Source organism: Agelaius tricolor, unplaced genomic scaffold (assembly GCF_023055355.1).
Source record: "Agelaius tricolor isolate 1412-34295 unplaced genomic scaffold, bAgeTri1.0.p SCAF_9, whole genome shotgun sequence".
Taxonomy (NCBI): domain Eukaryota; kingdom Metazoa; phylum Chordata; class Aves; order Passeriformes; family Icteridae; genus Agelaius; species Agelaius tricolor.
In genome coordinates, this window is record NW_027269269.1 from 44197333 (window position 1) to 44214926 (window position 17594).

General features: G+C 50.6%; 1 protein-coding gene across 1 annotated transcript in view; it reads right to left on the bottom strand.

Moving 5' to 3' along the window:
* IGSF3 (immunoglobulin superfamily member 3) overlaps positions 1-17594 on the bottom strand; it is a 94008-nt gene that overhangs the window by 6345 nt on the left and 70069 nt on the right. The window contains exons 7-8 of the mRNA XM_071433745.1: positions 3594-4004; positions 1589-1996 (exon numbers count right to left, since the gene is read on the bottom strand). Coding sequence (XP_071289846.1) covers positions 1589-1996; positions 3594-4004 — 819 coding nt within the window. The remainder of the gene's footprint in view (positions 1-1588; positions 1997-3593; positions 4005-17594) is intronic.

The following is a 17594-nucleotide window of genomic DNA, read 5'->3' on the forward strand; positions in this document are numbered from 1 at the left end:
GTTCACATATGCAGGGAGAAGAGACAAATGTCAAAGCTCAATTAGAGCTGAAATTGGTCAGTGTAGTATCAGCACCTTTTTAAAGCTGTTAATGGCAAGAAGATGTCTGAAGAAAATGTTGAACTGATACCTGTTGAAGACAGTTACCTATTTAATAGGGATGAAGAAAAGGCAGAGGCATTCAATGTTTTTTTGCCCTGGTCTTTTATAATACTGATAGACCTTGGGCTGCCCAGTCCCATGAGTCAGAGGGCCCTGAGTGCAGGAACTTTTCCATCCACAGACTCTGAAATTGTGAGGGATCAGCTATGTCAGCCAAGTGTCCACAAGTCCATAGGGCCTGATGGGACTCATCAGGTGTTATGGCAGAACTCCTCCTGAAAATATCCAAGGGCCTTGGGAGTCTGGGGAAGTGCTTTTTGGCTGGAAGCTGGCCAGTATATACTCCAATTTACAAGAAGGACACAAGAGAAGACACAGGCAACTACAGACGTGTCAGTCTAACCTGAGTTCCTGGAAAAACTATGGAGAAGATTATTCTGGGTACTACTGAAAGGCATTTACAGAAGCATGCAGTCATCAGACACAGCCAACATGGCTTCACAGAGGGGAAGTCTGGTTAAATAATTTAATATCCTTGTGTCACCTGCTGTGTCAGTGGATGAAGGGAAGGCAGCGGATGCAGTTTTTCAATTTCAGAAGGCTTTTCATATTGTCCCTCACAGCACCCTTCCAGCTGTGGGATGGGGGGCTTTGTGGTGCACTGCCTGAAGAACTGGCTGAAGGGGCAGAGTTCAAAGGGATACAGTGAATGGGGCTACTTCTGGCTTGTAACTGGTCACCAATGGTGTTCCTCAGGGTTCAATTTTAGGGCCAGTGCTGTTCAATATATTTATCAAAGATCTGGATACAGGAGTTGAATGCACCATTAGCAAATTTGTTGACAATACCAAACTGGGAGGTGCTGCTGATTCTCTTGAAGGAGAAGAGGCCTTACAAAGTGATCTAGATAGATTGGAGCTCTGGACTTTAACTAATGGAATGGAATCTAACAAGTTGAACTGACTGGATTTTACACCTAGGTTGAAGTAGCACCATGCACAAGTAGAACTAGGAGAGGAGTTGCTAGAGAGCAGCCCTGCAGAAAGGGATCTGAGGTTGCTGGTTGACAGCAAGCTCAGTAAGACTCAGCAGTGTGCCTCCACTGGCCTCTTCTCATCAAAGGACCTCGCCCCTGGGGCACACACCTGGCAAGCACAGGTAGCTTCTTCCATCCTATTCTCAAGCAAAATGTGAGTAAAATCAGGAGCCTACCCTATTTAGTCTGCCAAAAGTGCTGAAGAAAGAAAAAAGTAAATGCAGTGACAAAATGCCAAGCCCATCTAGTTGTATTTGCAGAACTTGCTCTACACCCTTTCCAGAAAAGCAGGAGTGCAATCAAGAGGACATGGAAAAAGGAATCGGCGTGGTCTGTCCCGCGGTCCTGCCCTGTGCCTGGACCCAGTGTCACTGACAGACAGACGGCAATTCGTGTGTGCCCCAGAGGACACAAGGCTGCTCAGGGCAGGTGGCCCCAGATGCCACTGACCTGGCTGCCTGACGGTGAGGGTGCTGAGCCCGGAGAGCTGCTCGGCGCGCTTGTACCAGCGCTCGCTGGGGTCGAGCAGCCACTCCTCCACGCGGCAGCCGTAGGCGCCGCTGTCGCGCACGGTGCAGTTGTGGATGGAGAGCAGGAAGAGGCCGGGGGCCGGGCTCTCCAGGTGCAGCCGGCCCCGCAGGTCGCCCAGCGCCGCCGGCTCCCCGTAGTGCAGCGTGCTCTGCCGGCTCAGCCAGGCCAGCACCTCCCTGTCGGCGCGGCCCGGCCGCCACACGGACCACTCCACCGAGAGCTGGGATGAGGGGCTGCTGCGGTTCTTCACCAGGCACTCCAGGGTCACCCACTCGTTCTCCAGCACCGTCATGTTCTTGTGCGTCTGGCTGACCTGCAGGCGGTTATCTGTGGGAAAAGCCCGTTAGAAATGCAACGCGACCAAAGGCTGCAAGGGCCCTTTGTCACCCCACAAGCCTTTCCTACATGGCCACAATCCTGGGGTGTGGTGGAAGAAATATGGAAGTAGAGGAAAAAATGACGGAGAAAAGAAAGGACAAAAAAAAATAGAGGAGGAGAAGAAAATAAGGCTTGTGTTTTTTAGGGTCTTCTGAAAATCTCAGGCTAGTCACCAACAATAACCCATTCAGTGGAGAGAACTGAAAACCCACAATCTCCCACCAGGACCTGGGAGGTCCTAAGTGTACAGAGACCCAATGAAGGGAGATCACACCTCACTCTTTTCTTGTTCTCCTCCTAGGATGAGGCAGTAGCCTCATCACACTCCAACCAGCAAGCCCCCTGTTATGGAAAAAGGAAAAAAAACAGCAAGGTAGAGAACAGACAGTCGATTACAGGGAAGCCCCGCTGCAAAACAAGAAGTGGCATGAGGGCACAGTCACACGCAGTGTTTTGCTGCCTTGGGAATGTCCCTGGTTTGTGCTCCACAACTTCATTGATACACGGGAGGGTGACTGGAATCGCTTTTATGCGAAATGACGTGTCCAACTCTCCCAAATCCCTCACAATTCTTTCCAGGGCCAGCCTGGACTTCCCTGGTACTGCTGCTGCAGCAAGCAAGAAGCACTGTACTTCCCAGAGAGAGCTGGGTGATGCAAATGAGGGACAGTCACAGCCCCCTGTCCCTGACCACCCCTCAGCCATCTTGGGACTCTGCAGACAGAAATGAGGAGCTGGCACTGGCAGCAAGCCATGCCCTGCTGTGCTTCTAGTGTGTGTGACCAGGCAAAGCTGCACTGGGGCCCATGTCCAACATCCCTCAGGCACCCTTGTCCACAGAGCTTGTGTCTAGCCAGCCAAATCCAGACAGAGAAAATGCACTAAATACCCTACTCCAGCCCTGATACCCATCTGGCCTGAGGGATTTTATCTTCTAGACACAGGCAGCTGGAGCAAGCAAGGACAAGGCAGGCTTCCTCATGAAGTACCGATGCTCTGGACAGTACTTGCCTCTCTGCCTCTCCCCTCTGTCCCAGCTTGTGGGGGCTATATTTAGCTCCTCCACCGGCTCACCTTTATCAGTGTCATCCACTGCTCAGAAACCACCCACAGAGCATATTTCTCCTTTCCTGGCAGCCAGCTTCCCACCTCATTAAACGTTATTCCCATCTCATGTGCAAAGACACAAGGCTCCCTGTGCCTGCCAGCACACAGGCACAGAGTAAAATTAAACTGCGTGCAAGACACAAAAATGCTTTCCCAGACAGGCACACACAGAGGGGTTCTCTCTCAGTAAGTCACTAGCTGACACTCTTGCTACATGATGCTCTCAAGGATAATGAAACCTGGGCTGGATGCAGTGGCCCTACACACTGTGGGGGATGGACAACCTTAACATGGGGACAGTGAAAGGCACACAAGCTCAGTCTGGAGGGACAGGAGTCACATTAAAGGAGGGAAAACCCTCCTTCCACGCAGGGATGTGCAGGCACGAGGATGCAAGGACAGGGTGGCAATCTCACGGGCCGTGCCAAGAGGACCCCACCTGGCTGCTTGACGGTGACCTCGGTGCGGCCCGACACCTCCTCTGCCAGCTTGTACCAGGCGTGGTTGGGGCTGAGCAGCCACTCCTCCACGTGGCAGTAGTAGCTGCCGCTGTCGCGCACCTCGGCCCGCTGCACCGTCAGGCTGAAGAGCCCGCCCGAGGCGGAGCGCTCGAACTGCAGCCGGCCCCGCAGCCCCTCCTCCTCCGCGTAGGTGCCGTACTCGAAGGCAGAGCTGTGCGTGGTCTTCAGGATGAGCTTCCCGTCGGCGTCCGAGGGCTTGTGCACGTACCACAGCACGGCGAAGTGGGAGTCGGGGCTGGTCTGGGATTTCACCGAGCAGTTCAGGGGGATGGGCCGGTTCTCCACCAGTGTGATGCTGCGCTTCGACTTGCTCACCTGCAGCTTGGTCACTGCGAGGGGAATGGAGAAGGATGGAGAGAGGTGGGTCATTAACACAGGAAAAAAATTCACCAGATTTGGGGTGGACCAGAAAGTGCTCTCTTGCTTGGATCCCACATACCTTTAAGACATTACTCAAATCTCTTCTTTCAAGCCCTATCCACTCCTGGATCCTCCCACTGTGTCCCTCAGCAAGAGAGGTTGCTTTTTCACAGTCTGACCTTTAAAAGACTCTTTTTAATTCATAGTGGTCTAAGGCACCAGACTTAGTAAGATGACTACACCCAAACTTAGTGGTTTTTCTCATGGTGAAATCATACCACTTGTACCTCAGGGCAATGAGCTGTTCACCAGTTCCAGAGAAAACCACTTCTGAGAAAGCAAATTAAATGAGACCCCACTGCTGTCACATGCCAGCCATTTCAGTGAGATGTATCCCTCAGACATGCAATAGCTAGGGGAGGAAGTGCAGGCACAGCTGGAAAAGGAGAAAGAGCACCAGACTGGAAGGGATCAGCAGGGAGCAAGCTCTGCTCCCACAGCCAGGAGATCTGGCTCCAAGTCCACCACAAACTGCACAGCCTAGGACAAGCCACAGGCCCATCACCTCTCTTGGCTTGCCAAGTACAAGTGCAGTTCCCACGCTGTAGCTAAGCAGTCCCATGGTGTTGAGGATGATACAGCAGAATCATCAGCTCTAGTTCCTGTAAGGAGAGACACACAGATTCCCAATTCCTCTCTCCCTGTACAAACACAAGAGCCTCTGTTGCAGTGTGTGCTCACACTGTGCTTGTCACCCCAGCCCTGAGGCAGGGCACTCCTGTTGGCAGGGGAGGACACAAGGCGCCCTCCTGTGACACTTGTGCTCGGTGTGCCCTGGAGTCCCTGCCAGCCACAGATGGGGAGAGGGGCAGCTCCCACCCAGCCAGACACACCCCTGCTCCCAGCAGCTCTGCCACCATGGGCCTCCCCTCCTTCACCTCTCCTCACACCCCTGTTCCCCTCTGAAAGGGGGAATGCTGCCTTGCTGCTGACAAGCTGCAAATCTCTTAAATAAAACTTGAAGGGCGCACGGGTACAAGTGGCACGACGAAAGTGTGGCACCACAGGCACAAACAGCTGAAGGCTGCCAGGGGACCTGTGCCCATCCACACCCTGGAAACACATCCCACGCATCCTGTGTTTGTGAGGAAGCAATGTTGTCTTCTCTCTCTCACCAAGGCACGGGCTCCTTGCTCTGCATCACGCTGTGCTTCCAGCTTCCCTTGGGCACCAGGGCCTCGGATGCCTGTCGGCACAAGTGATGAGTGACAGTGCCCAGGGAGAGGATGGGCACAAACAACTTCAAATGGGAGGAACTCCCACCACAGCGACGCTTTCTGCGCTATCACATCTGAGATAGGCATCCTGGTATCGCATCAGACATTCCCCTGGAGCCTGGATTGCCCGTGGCTTTAATCAGTATGCTAATAAAGACTCCGTGCCTGGTGCCTGTGGTATGGCATGCAGACACTGGAGGAAGGAAAGGAGGGAAACTGTCCTTGTTTTTCCTCCCCAGGGACTTCAACCTAATGGAAAGAGTCAGTATCACCCTATTGTATTTCTGCCATACCCCAGACACATTCTTTCCCCTTTGTTTCACTCCAGGACAACAGCCTTAGCCACCACACCCACCCACATCCCACCTTTTTGGCTCACCATTGGTTAAGAACGGCTATTTCGAGCATTAATCAATCTTCCAAGTCCCTAGGAGATGAACCAATAAAGGAGGAGGTGGTTCTCAGCAGTTTCCTTTCTCCCCCAGCCCCCTTTCCAAACAGTTTATTTTTAATTGGTACTGGATTATTTTCTGCAACCGTTACTACGGAAACCTTTGTTACTATAGCAACTGTGTATGTTAAGTCAGTAGCCCTATATCTATTAAAATGCAGTATATACACACACGCTGTGTGTGGTGGGTTGCTCAATATCAACACACACACACACACACAAAGCCAGGGTACACACAGACCAGAGCTGCTGAGAGGCAAGCGACCCTCCCTCACAGTGCTCTTCCCACACTGCAGCACCTCCAGGAGATGAAATGAGGATGGCTGACACTGAGTAATTCTAATCTTAGTGTTTGGGGCAACAGACCCACCTTGTACATGACAGATGTATTCCAATGAAGCAGTGAGGGCTTGTTCCCAGACCATAATCACAGTAATTGTCACTGTGTACAAACAGCATGGGCCCCTGAGGTCATCCAAGGACTCTCAGATGGCCCCTCAGCGGCTTTCCCTGCTCCCATGCAACCTTTGGGAAGAAATCTTTTTGAGAGTAATGGGGAAGCAATCTTATTAACTCTGGCAAAAATGAGATCTTGAATTTCACACACACACACCCCCCCCATCCTTCCCAGCCATCCCTGGCAGCCACTGCAGCCAGCAGTCAGGAATTTGCCCACATTTGCACTGAGCCCCTAAGATATTGATGAGGTAGTGCTTCTACAGCTGCTCCCAGCTGGAGCAGCAAGCCCTGGCAGGGAATCACAGGTCTTCTCCTTGCCAGACTATACTCTTGCAGAGGTTCATATAACACTGTGCACGAAGTTTCCTCTAGATTAGAGGTATCAGTGATATGTAATGACATCCCTGCAAATGCACTTTTCATCAGACATGAATTATTTTCCTAAGGGAGGCACACTGCAGAAGATGCAAGCGCAGGTTCTGTTTCCCTCCCACAGAATTAGAGAGGACATTCTCAGTCTTTTCCAATTCTGTGAATGCCAAATGCTTCCACATCCCGGGGCTGGTTCCTGCACAGTACACAGGCACCCATCTCTTCTTCATTACCTTTTACAGATCCTACAGTAGCGATTCAAGGCTTTTATGGACCACAGGCTGATAACAGCTAAGCTGGAAATCCTGTGGCACACAGGTTGGGGCAGCCTCACCCTCAGGGGAAAGATCCTGGTTAAGACATGGGAAGCTTTGTGGGGTAACTCACACTTCTGCTCTGCCATGGGGCTTACCATCAGCCACTGTTCAGAGATATACAAACAAATCCACAAAGCTCATACTGCATTTGGGAAAAATTATTTAAAAAGGAGAAAACAGATAATACTGAAGCTGGTGGTCCAGGGTAATGGGAATGGCACAATACTACGCCAGGGAGTCCATCCATCTCTTCCCATTCTGGTGGTAAGCCTATTCCAGTGCAAACTGAGTCTCTCCTTGCCACGTGCAGCCTGCTAGGTCATGTTCAGAGATGCTGCCATGACATGGAAACGGTTGTAGCTGCTGGTGCACCAGTGAGGTTGCAAGAAGTCTGACACCCCAGGCACCCAGCCAGAGAAACCTCACCCTACTGACAAGGGGGAAACTCCCTTTCCTGGCTTGAGGATTTGCCTAGGCAGAGAGCCAGGAAAGGGCTTTGCCTTCCAATGCTGAGTTGATCTGCTGTGCCCCAGGGGCTGGGGTTTAGGTGAGGCAGAGCTGCTCCAGCCCTATGTCAGGCAGCAGAGGTGGTGGGCACAGCAGTGTGAACAGACACAGTTACCCAGCATTTTCTGCTGGCTGTCAAGGGGCTGATGTTCTCTTAACAGCCTCCCAAACATCTGCTCTGTGAGAGGAACAGGTGCCTGCGTCTAGGTGAAGTTATCGTGCATATCATCTGCAAACCATAATCCTTGTTGCCACAATGTCTCCTGGCTCCCTGGAGAGTGCCAGTAAAGAGGATATTGTACCTTAATGTACTGTAATTGGCCCTACATATGCTATTAAGGCTTTCAATTTACACTGGCAACAAGTCATGGTTAGAAACCTCTTAGTTTTTTTTTATCATTGATTATCTCAAGATGCCTGTGGCAGCTTCTGGTCCTCAGAGCCTGCACCTCTGGCTGGGACCTCAGGTCAGACACACCTTACAACCACAGCAAGCTATGACACAGCCAGATCCTCTACAAGCTGATATGTAGTAGATGTTTTCTCCACACCATCAAGCAGGCTCCTCAAGCTGAGCATGTGGTAAGCACAGTTACACAAATATTTGGGGGAAGGGAGAGCAGTCATCAGAGGAGGAGGACAGAGACAGTGATGTGATTCATGGTTTTTCTGCTGACTTGCTGCCTCTTGGCTCCCTCCCCTCTGTTCCCTAATCATCAAGCTGGGGTTACAACACTTACCTTTAGCAAAGCACTTTGCAACCTGTACCTAAAAATGCTGTAATAAGAAGATGCTCCATCTCAAACACATCATTATGCCTTGTAGGCAGCAAGAAAACACAACAGTAGTTTACTTCCCACCTGGGAGCCACAATTACCAAGTCCTGGGAATGGCAATGTTTAATTGCAGCTGAAGATACCATTTCCTCAAAACAGCCCCACACAAAACCCCAGAATGTTGCCCCTGCAGCAAAGGAGGAGGGGGGCATCCGCTGGGGAAGGAGCCAGCTCTGCATGAACCAGCAGCTGTGGCACAGAAGGAGGATGGCCAGAAGGAGGGCAGGAGGATGGCCACCACCATCCCAGAAAGTCCTGTCACCACAGCAGGGAGGCAGTGTCCCACTTTGGAGGCTGCTGCTCGCTGGGGAGAGCTCCTCCAGAGAACACTTTTGCTTGGAAAGAACTGATGAAATGTTGCAAAAAGTTTTCTGGGGAAATGTCCTAATTTTAAAAGCCTCCACCGAGATTTCACTGTGCTGAGGTGTGTGTGCAGGGGGAGCAGAAATGAGGCCAGCCCAACCTGAGCCCAGCCCTGGTTTAACACCGTACAGTGGGTTTAGCAGGCCAGTCAGGAGAGATTCTTTTCCAGCAGCACAGCCCCACGGTGACTCCTACAAGGAACCCCTCTCTCCCCAGCACACTCAGTGTACAGCCCTGAAGGGCACTGGCCAGGCCTTTGGCACAAACTCAGCCATGCCCTCAGCCTGTGGTCACATCCCAGAGGTGCTTCATCATTTCCCTCACTAGGGCCTGAAAAACACTCAGTGCCTGAATTCCTCCAGGAGGATGTTTGCCTGGGATTTAAGAGACCGGTGTGCAGGTTACTGTCACAGCCTTAGACATGTACTGACATTCAGACCCTTGCCAGCTCTTCTCCCTTCCACAAAGCAGGGCTGAGGAGTCTCCTCCACCTCCCCAGACACTGCAAGGACTCCTGCTTTAATGACTGAACAGAGTCAAGCAAGTACACGCCCAGCCTACTGATTCAGCATGCTGAGAGCTGGGTGACTCACGTTCATTAGGTTAGCTGAAACCAAACCAACATTCAAAAGGGAAAGATGTGCAAGTCCTTTTGGAGAGGAGGCATCAGAAGAAAGGCATTTGCAGAAGGGAAGAAAACAAGATGCTCCTAGGAGGACTGTGCTCATTAAGCCTAACCACAGCACAGAAATCACAGCAAAGCAAAGACAAAGGCTTCCAGCACTGGGGCAACCTCCCCAGAGAAGGCAGGAACATGGCAGCACAGCTCCCGACTCCGGCTATTCTCTTTTAACTGAACACAATTCCTCCTGAAACTGGATTAGTGAGGTTGCAAATTGCATTAGCCAACATGGGCGGCTGCTGGTGCAACAGGAGCAGCAGAAAGGGAAATAGCATTAGACTTTGCCTGCCATTATTACTGCCATTATTAACTTGTCACTTTACTGTAGTGTTCCTATAACAATGAATTATTGCCTGCAAACAGGCTGACATGATTGAATTACTGGGAGAGCAGCTCTGTGGGAAGGAAAGACAGCGTTAACCCTTTCCTGAGGAAGGCTCAGCTTCAGCCCCCTCCCATGAGGTCAGACAAAAGAGCTGAGGCTGTGACTCTCACTACCAAGTGACCTGCATTTCAACATGTTCAGCAAGTTGCTGTGAAGTCCACAGCCCAGCAGGCAGCTCAGACACTCCCCAGCCTCACAGCAGCTGCTGCTGCAGCAAGACCAGCTGGGTATTTAAGTAGCTGTGCACGTCCCTGCTGACCATCACCTGTCCAACAGCCCTGCCCAGCACTCAGCCTCCAGCACAGGTACAGGACTGAAGGACACTGTGTTACTGCAGCCTGGGGAATGGAGTTTGATGCTCTCAAAATGGTGCCAGAGGGTGCTGTGGCAAAGCAGAACAGGCACCTCTCCTCAAACCTCAGGGTGGATCTGCTTGCTCATCCGCACCCCCACCAGCTCCAGCCGCAAGTCTGATCATCCCAAACTTCCTACAAGTGGCCCCATGCCCTGCCCCTCCCCAAAAGCAGCACAGTCAGACTGCAGACCCACCAAACACTCTGGGAGCATCTCTGCATTTGAAGACTGCAGGCAGTGACAAGGACATGTGCTTGGCCAGGGAGCAGCCTGGCATTACCAGCCGTGCTGGAGCCTGTGGAGCAGCAATCAAACCAGCAGGTAACCAAGTGGGGCCTTGGGGAGGAATCATGTGTGACCCAGAAAGGCTTTTTAAAGCCCAGAAGCCATACATCTGCCAGCACATACAGAAAAGGCAAGGATGGAAAAAGCTGGGGAGCTCACAGCCTCCCAGGTCCAGCCAAGGCTAAGGCAGAGACCACCAGCTGGGATGTACCACTGGCCTGGAAGAAACAAGGCTTTCCCCAAGAAACAGAAACCAAGTCAGTGTAAAGAATAGCAAGAAACAAATGTACCCCAAAGCAAAAGGCCTCATAAACCTAAAATCAGAAACTTTCCTGCAAAACCCTGAAATGCACATAAAAGTTCTGCATGAGAGAGAAGAGGGGAGGGAGGAATAAAAGATTCCCAGCATGAGTTGTGCCTGCTGTCAGAAAACAATATACAGCTCACTGATCACTTGTAAATTAAAATATGGAGATAGGATCACTGGAAGATAAATTCACTACCAAGCTACACTGAAGATAAAGAAATAAAAAAATAACATACAGAGATATTTAATCAACTCCTCGTCAGAAAGATTTCAAACAAAGGAGTGCTCTGTCAATTAGGAAAAAAAAGTAATTAAATGCACCCAAAGAGCAAGTTGTAACACACACAGCAGCACCACACACCAGCTCCCATGCCATGCTGGAGGCTGGATTTCCTGAGATATTTCTTCCCTCACAAAACAACTTGGCAGTTTTGTGCAGTTGCACGCTCAGAGCACAAGTGCACCCTGTAGTGCAGGGCTGACTTTCACACACGCTGCCTTTGACTTGGCCATTTTCAGCAGCTCCTGCTGAAAATCTGAGTGCTGGGCAGACAGAGATGAGCTCCTAGGGTGGTGTGATATGTCATTTTCTTGCCACCCAGAGAGCAAGCCCTCCAGACAGACCTCAGGCAGGATCAGGAGATCTTTGGGATACTGCAACACCAGCCCTGCCAGTGTCAGGTACTGCTCTCCAAGCAAAGAGAAGTCCCCTGAGAAGGACCCAGCTGAATTCATCCAAGCATTAGCTCACTCCACTCACCTTTAACTGTTCCCTTCCACTGGGCTAGCTTTCTGCAGGTGTACTAAACTGAACTGTGTGGCACAGCAGGACCTGTGCCAGCACAAGGAATGGGACAGGACCATGCAGCCAGCAGCCCACACTGGGGATGAGGATCACCATGAGGATCACCTCCTTCTGTGCAGCAAAGTGCCAGGCCAGCTCCACCTGCAGGAGTTTATTTCCTACCTGGGAGCCACTATTACCAAGTCCTGGGAATGGCAACATTTAATTGCAGCTGAAGATACCATTTCCCCAAAACTGAACACTCATGGATGCTGCTGCTTCCACAACTAGTGAGTACAACTACTGCTGGAAGAACAACCAAGTGAAATGAGCCATCTGTCATTTCTGAAGGAATTGTATTTTTGAACTTCTTAAGGAGTGAGGACATATTTCAGCATAATGGGCTACAGATCCATCATCATCTGAACTCCCTGCTTCTCTGTTAATTGGGACAAGGAAAACCACAGTAATTTTCTTTAGCAGCATCCCAAATGCCTATTTAAGAAAGTAAGATGGCCTTAAGAGAAAACTTTTATGTATACATACATATGTTGAAATAAAAGAACCTGAGCCACAGGTTCAGCATGTTTGCAGCCATTTTGCTGTAAGGAAGCAGATCTCAGGTTCAGTGAACCCAGGAATCAGTCTTTGACCAATGTCAGAACATGCAGCTTCTCATGCCAGGAGCAGCATTCCTCAGGATACAGAACACAAAAAAATGGTGTAGGTGCCATGCACAGGAATGGACTGCCAAAGGTGCTGCTTGGGCATATGAGGAGGGACTCTGCTCTGACTGGAGGGCTGAGAATGCACAAGAGCAACACTGTGCTGCTGCAGCACTGAGCCTGCTGGCCCCAAGGCCACTCACCTGACAGAGAGCTGGGGCTCCATGCAGAGACAGGGACAGGACAAGAGTGGTCAGCACCTGGCTGCAAAGCTGCTCATCACCAGCCTCCCTCTCCCTCAAGGGCTGCCCCTGCTGACTCTGCTTTTGAGATCTTCAAGGGCAGGAGGAGTACAAAGCTTTAGAGCTGGACACTGTCTAAGTACTGCTCACAGCAGAGTGTTTTAGTCCAAGGAAAGCAAACAGGGAATCAATGAGAAGCTAAACGGTGTGGAGAGAGAGAAACTGTTCAAGACAACATCAAAGGAGGTGCATGTGCACAGACTGCAAACAGGCTGACACCATGGTTTTGTACATCCACGCTGCAAACAGGAGTGGAAAACTGCTCAGGAGATATCAAAGAGAGAAAACAGAGAGTATTCTGAAATGGAAGTGAAAAATTTGGATCCAAAAAGTAACCATGGAGAGAGCTAATTTGAAGAGAGCAGCATATCCTGGATATGGCCCAAGTCTCCTGGCACTGTCAGCCTTGTCAGGAGGCTGAAAAGAAAGACTGCCTGCACTAAGATCAGTGGGCACACACAGAGCAGGCTGAGTCAGGTTAAGGTCCCACTAGGTGCAAGGATGCATTCCCACACTCCTCACCCTTGTGTAATGCATCTAAGATGCTTCATCCATTTAAAGTTCAACTTCTCAGGTCATGCTCCTGGGTGCATTTTCCAGGCTGGAGTCCCAAGAGAAACTCTGAACATAACTGGCTGCAATCAGCTCAACACACCTGGCTCTCACAGAAGGAGGTAAGCAGCAGAGGAGCCAAGCAGCACCACTCCCAGAAGGAAAACAAATGCAGGCAGAGGTGAATCACAGCTCTGACCCCACAAGGCCAGTGTCATCATCCCCAATACAGCACCAGGAACGCAGCAGCACATCCAGCACGAGCTCCCTCCCCTGCTGCTTACACCCAGGAGGACAGGCATGTTTGGAGGAAGGAGTGATGGCTAAATGTAGAGAAAAAGCACCCTGGGGTGCTAGCCCGGGATCAATAACTGTGCCAAGGAAGTGACAGTGGAGAATCTGTCCCAGAGGACCTGGCAAGTGTGGCAACAGAGCTCCTCAAGGCAAATGGGCAGGAGTAGGAAATTACCTGGGGTACAAGGTAGGAGAATTAACCCTAGCTCTGCTATCTGCAGAAGAAAAAGGGCTCCAGCTGGGTCACTAATGCAGGTCCATGCAAGGGGACAGCTCTGGGTCATGCAACACTGAGCCCCTTCATTTCATGCGTTCAGTGTGCTGGAATGAAGGAGCAGCAGCTCTGAGGAGGAACAGCAGGTCTTACCCCACTGGCAGGGAAGGGAAAGGAGCAAGTCCTGAGCACCCAGGGAAGAGGAGGCTGCTCTGTGCCACAGCCACTGCTGCTGAGGAATGAGCTCCTCTCTTCTGAGCTCTTCCTGAACTCCTTCTGCACTCAAGCAGGAGTACAACCATCTGCCAGATGGAGCAGGCAACTGTAAAGCAGGGAAGCAGTGCTGTTCCACAGAGCAAAACCACTCTGAGATCAAGCAAGCAGCAAACTTCAGTTTCCAGACTTCACTTCTGTAAGGAAGTTTCCAGCTCATTAACTCTGCTTGCTTAACTTTATTGCTGGATGCTGCCAGAAGCAAAAGTGTCAGGTTAAAGCACAGACTTTGTGGCCTTTGAAAACACTTGTTTGAGCCTCCACTCAAGAGTCTGGTCAGTATTCCACTGGCCACCTGTAGTAAAAAAGGCATCTTTCATATCCATCCCTGAGAGGATTCCTTAAACACTGAAATTACTAAGAATTACTAAGATGACATGAAATAAAGGCATTAACAGAAATATCTGAATTAAAGAAAGTTTCTCACTATACTCCACAAATGTCTTGGTAGCTAATTATTTGAAAATCAGTCCTCTTCTCCCAGCATTAAGTGTGCTATAAAGCAGCCTCCTTTTCCAGTTCTCTTCATCTTCCCAGCATCCCAAGCCTGCACAGTCACAACCATCCACTGCTTGGCTGCTCACTGAGCCTTCAGAGAGAAGGAGGAGCATGACTGAATAGTCTCCCTGTGGCTGCCATGGATGGGCTTGGACAAAGAAGTAAGAGTCCTTCATTCTCCCCTCATTAGGTTTCTCTGGCCATTGCTAGCCCAGCACAGCCACTCTCTGGTTTCCTGTGGAGAGCAGAAAAGTAGCACAGGGCTCTGCACCCACCTGAATGCAGGGCTTCAAGGAGAGCACAGCTCTGGCTCACCCCACTCCTAAAGGTGAGGTTCAGAAGAAGCCACCTCCAGCTCTTCCAAGGCCAGCCTGACAAGCCTCCACCCCCCACTCCATGATGGCTTCAACTTGACAGTTCCTAATAAACCAAACTTTAAGAAGCAGTCCCTGGAGAGCCTCTGGAAGATAATTAATGCTCTAATGAAGAGCATGACTGCCTTGCTTGCTCGACGGCTCCCAGGTCAGTCAATCTGCTGTAGACTGGCTTGCAAAAAAGCAGTGAGGAGCCCAGCACCCCTGGAGTCTGCTCAGTTATCATCCCCTGCCATCCCTCCTCCCATGTTCATTACTGTCAAAATGCCAGCAGCAAGAGGACAGATTTATAGAGGCGATTGCAGCTTCTCCCTGAGCGCCCGATCCAGATTTAGTCACGAAGCAACAGGACAAGGGACAACACAAGGATGGAGGGGTGGGGAGCTGCATGACTATGAAAGGGGTGAGAAGGTGCTCTCAGGGTGGGGGTGTTGTGTGAAAGCCCTGCTTTCTTATTCTGCTGTTGCCAGACACAGTCTCCAGCACTCAGACCCCAGGACTTTGCTGAATCACCCCCTCATTTGTGCTGCAGGGGAATGATAAGTGCAGTAACACACAAAATGACAATGGCAATTTGGAACACCAGCACAAATCTGCCCCAAGCCTCCTTGCCAAAAGAGAGAGCACTCTGCAGACACCCAAGCCTGCCCAGATTGCAGCACAGCCCCTGTTGTGCACTGTCTGCTGCCCTTGTCTGAGTCCTGCAGACCACATGGACACGCACTGCTCCCAGACAGTGCCTGCTGTCTCATCCCCGGACACCTGGCAGGGAGAAGCAAGATCCAAGGAGGAGATGGGAACAGAGCCTGCCTGACAGCCCTTGTGTCTTCCCTTTGACCTGTCTGAAGCTATCTACCACTTTCCTCCCTCAGGCAGGACCCAGAGCCCAAGTGCTGTGTCCCCTCTGTGCTGTGCAAGAACAGGGGCAGGGAACAGTGAGGTCAGCTGGCATCTCAGTGAGCACTGAGAGCTCAGCCTGAATCCAAATGTTTCCAGGGCCACTTGGATTCAACAGGAGCCCCCTGCTTCCCCTAAAAGGTACCTCTGTTTCCCCTAAAACCCAAGGAAACTGTAAGTGCCAGGAAGCCACCACACATGTCCTCTCCAAGGACAGGACACAGCTAATCCTGATGGATCTCTCAAATATCAGTACACTAAGCCTTGCATGCTGGATGCTCTTCTCAACCTGGAAAGGGGCAAGGCAAAGGGCAAAGCAATGTCTCTAGATGGGAAAATGGTGGTGAACCCTCAGGGGAAAGGGATGAGGGCCTTGGGGATGACAGACTCAGGTTTTCAGAGGCAGACCAGATACCACAGCAGAAAGGGAGCCCCAATCACAAAAGAAATCTCTACTCCTGCACTCAGGGCTCACTTCTAGTTCACACTGCACTACTGTGCATGGTCTCCTGCCAGCTTTGGTTTCAGGAAAGCAGCTGGTGTGAACTGAGATGTACTTTTATTATTCTTCCCCTTCTGCTGCAAGAAGAGCTCACCAAGAAAGAAACAACAGGCATCTTGAGAGATGGAAGTAAAAAGGAGAGCACTGCATTGTAGGGAAATGAAACAGCCACAGGGTATCTAGCCAGTGTGGTCTCCATGTCTAAGAGCCCCCCACACCAGCCTGGAATTCTGCCCCAGCTTACAGAAGTTAAAACTCAGCAGTGGCCCTAAAGCAGTGCAGGTCTCTGTCCCTGTAAAGCACACATGAGCTCTCAACCCAAGGTGTGCAGGCTTGCATGACACCGAGCAGCAGGCCAGGAAAGGGAGCTTTGGATCCCAGGGCTACTGCTGGTCAACTCACATGATAACTAAATTCTCTATAACCTTTCACACACACAGCCAGCACCCTTTATAGGGGATTTCCTCACACTGCCAGTCTTTAGAACAAAAAGATCCCAAGGGATCAGGAACATCACTCTCAAAAGCCAAATCTGGCTCAGATGCCACACAGGAGATTTGTGCAATTGTGCCCACAGACTTTGTACTCAAGAGTTGGGTTAATGCTGCCATTGCCTGCCTTCCTTGCTCCCTCCTTCAGCACCTACATGTTTTATCTCTCAAAATACTGCTCATTTCTTCTTGGATTTCACAAAGCAAGAAGGCCACCACTAATTTACCTTTCTCTCCTCAACACACTTCAAAGGCTGATGTATACTGATTTCCATGTCTGCACCTGGAACCTATCAAATAGAAAGGTCACTCAAACAGGGAGCAGGGGTTTGAGAGGGAACTAGAATCCCCACATTAACTTACAGTCTAGAAACACATGCCAGCTCCATTTGCCAAAAGACCTCCAGACAAGCCTTCCTTATGGTGTCCCTTAGTGGAGATAGGTCACCCCAAGCATATGGGTCAAGGCAGGCAGCCATGGCTAATGGCAAAGGAAAGGCTAGGACTGAGACACCAATGAGCAGCCTGAAGTTATTTCAGATTAAGGTGACTGTAGTGGAACAGAAGTAGACAGCGCTCTCAGCTGTTTAATAATTCTGGGGTCCTGAATGACCCTTTTTGGAGAAGCCTTGGATATTTATCTAAAAACCAGCACCCACTTCATCAGCACAGGTTTGACTGGGAGGGCTCTAGGACCATTCAGAAGTGTCTGGGGAAGGTGTCTCCCATGTCATCCTGGATCCTCTCTGGAGATCAGCAAGCCAAAGACCCGGGAATGACACAATACAACCTTCTGCCACCTGCAAAACCAGAGAGAACCAGAGCAGTCCCTGGTCTGACTGCCAACATTTCATTCAGTCATTTCATTCATTCCCAGAGGCTGCCTGGGACACGGTAACAAAACACACAGAGGGTGCAGCCATGGTGCTGGGAGAGCTCTAAAGAGTCCCTCTTCTCTTCCATCCCCACTTGTGAGCCACAAAACCTCAAACAGTATACAAGGCTCACTGAACTGACAGCTAAGATTTATTTTGCAGTCATTTGCTGAGCAGCTGGGAGACAGGGAGAGGTGAAAACCATGGAGACCTGGACAACTTCTTCTGTTAAGGCATCACTTG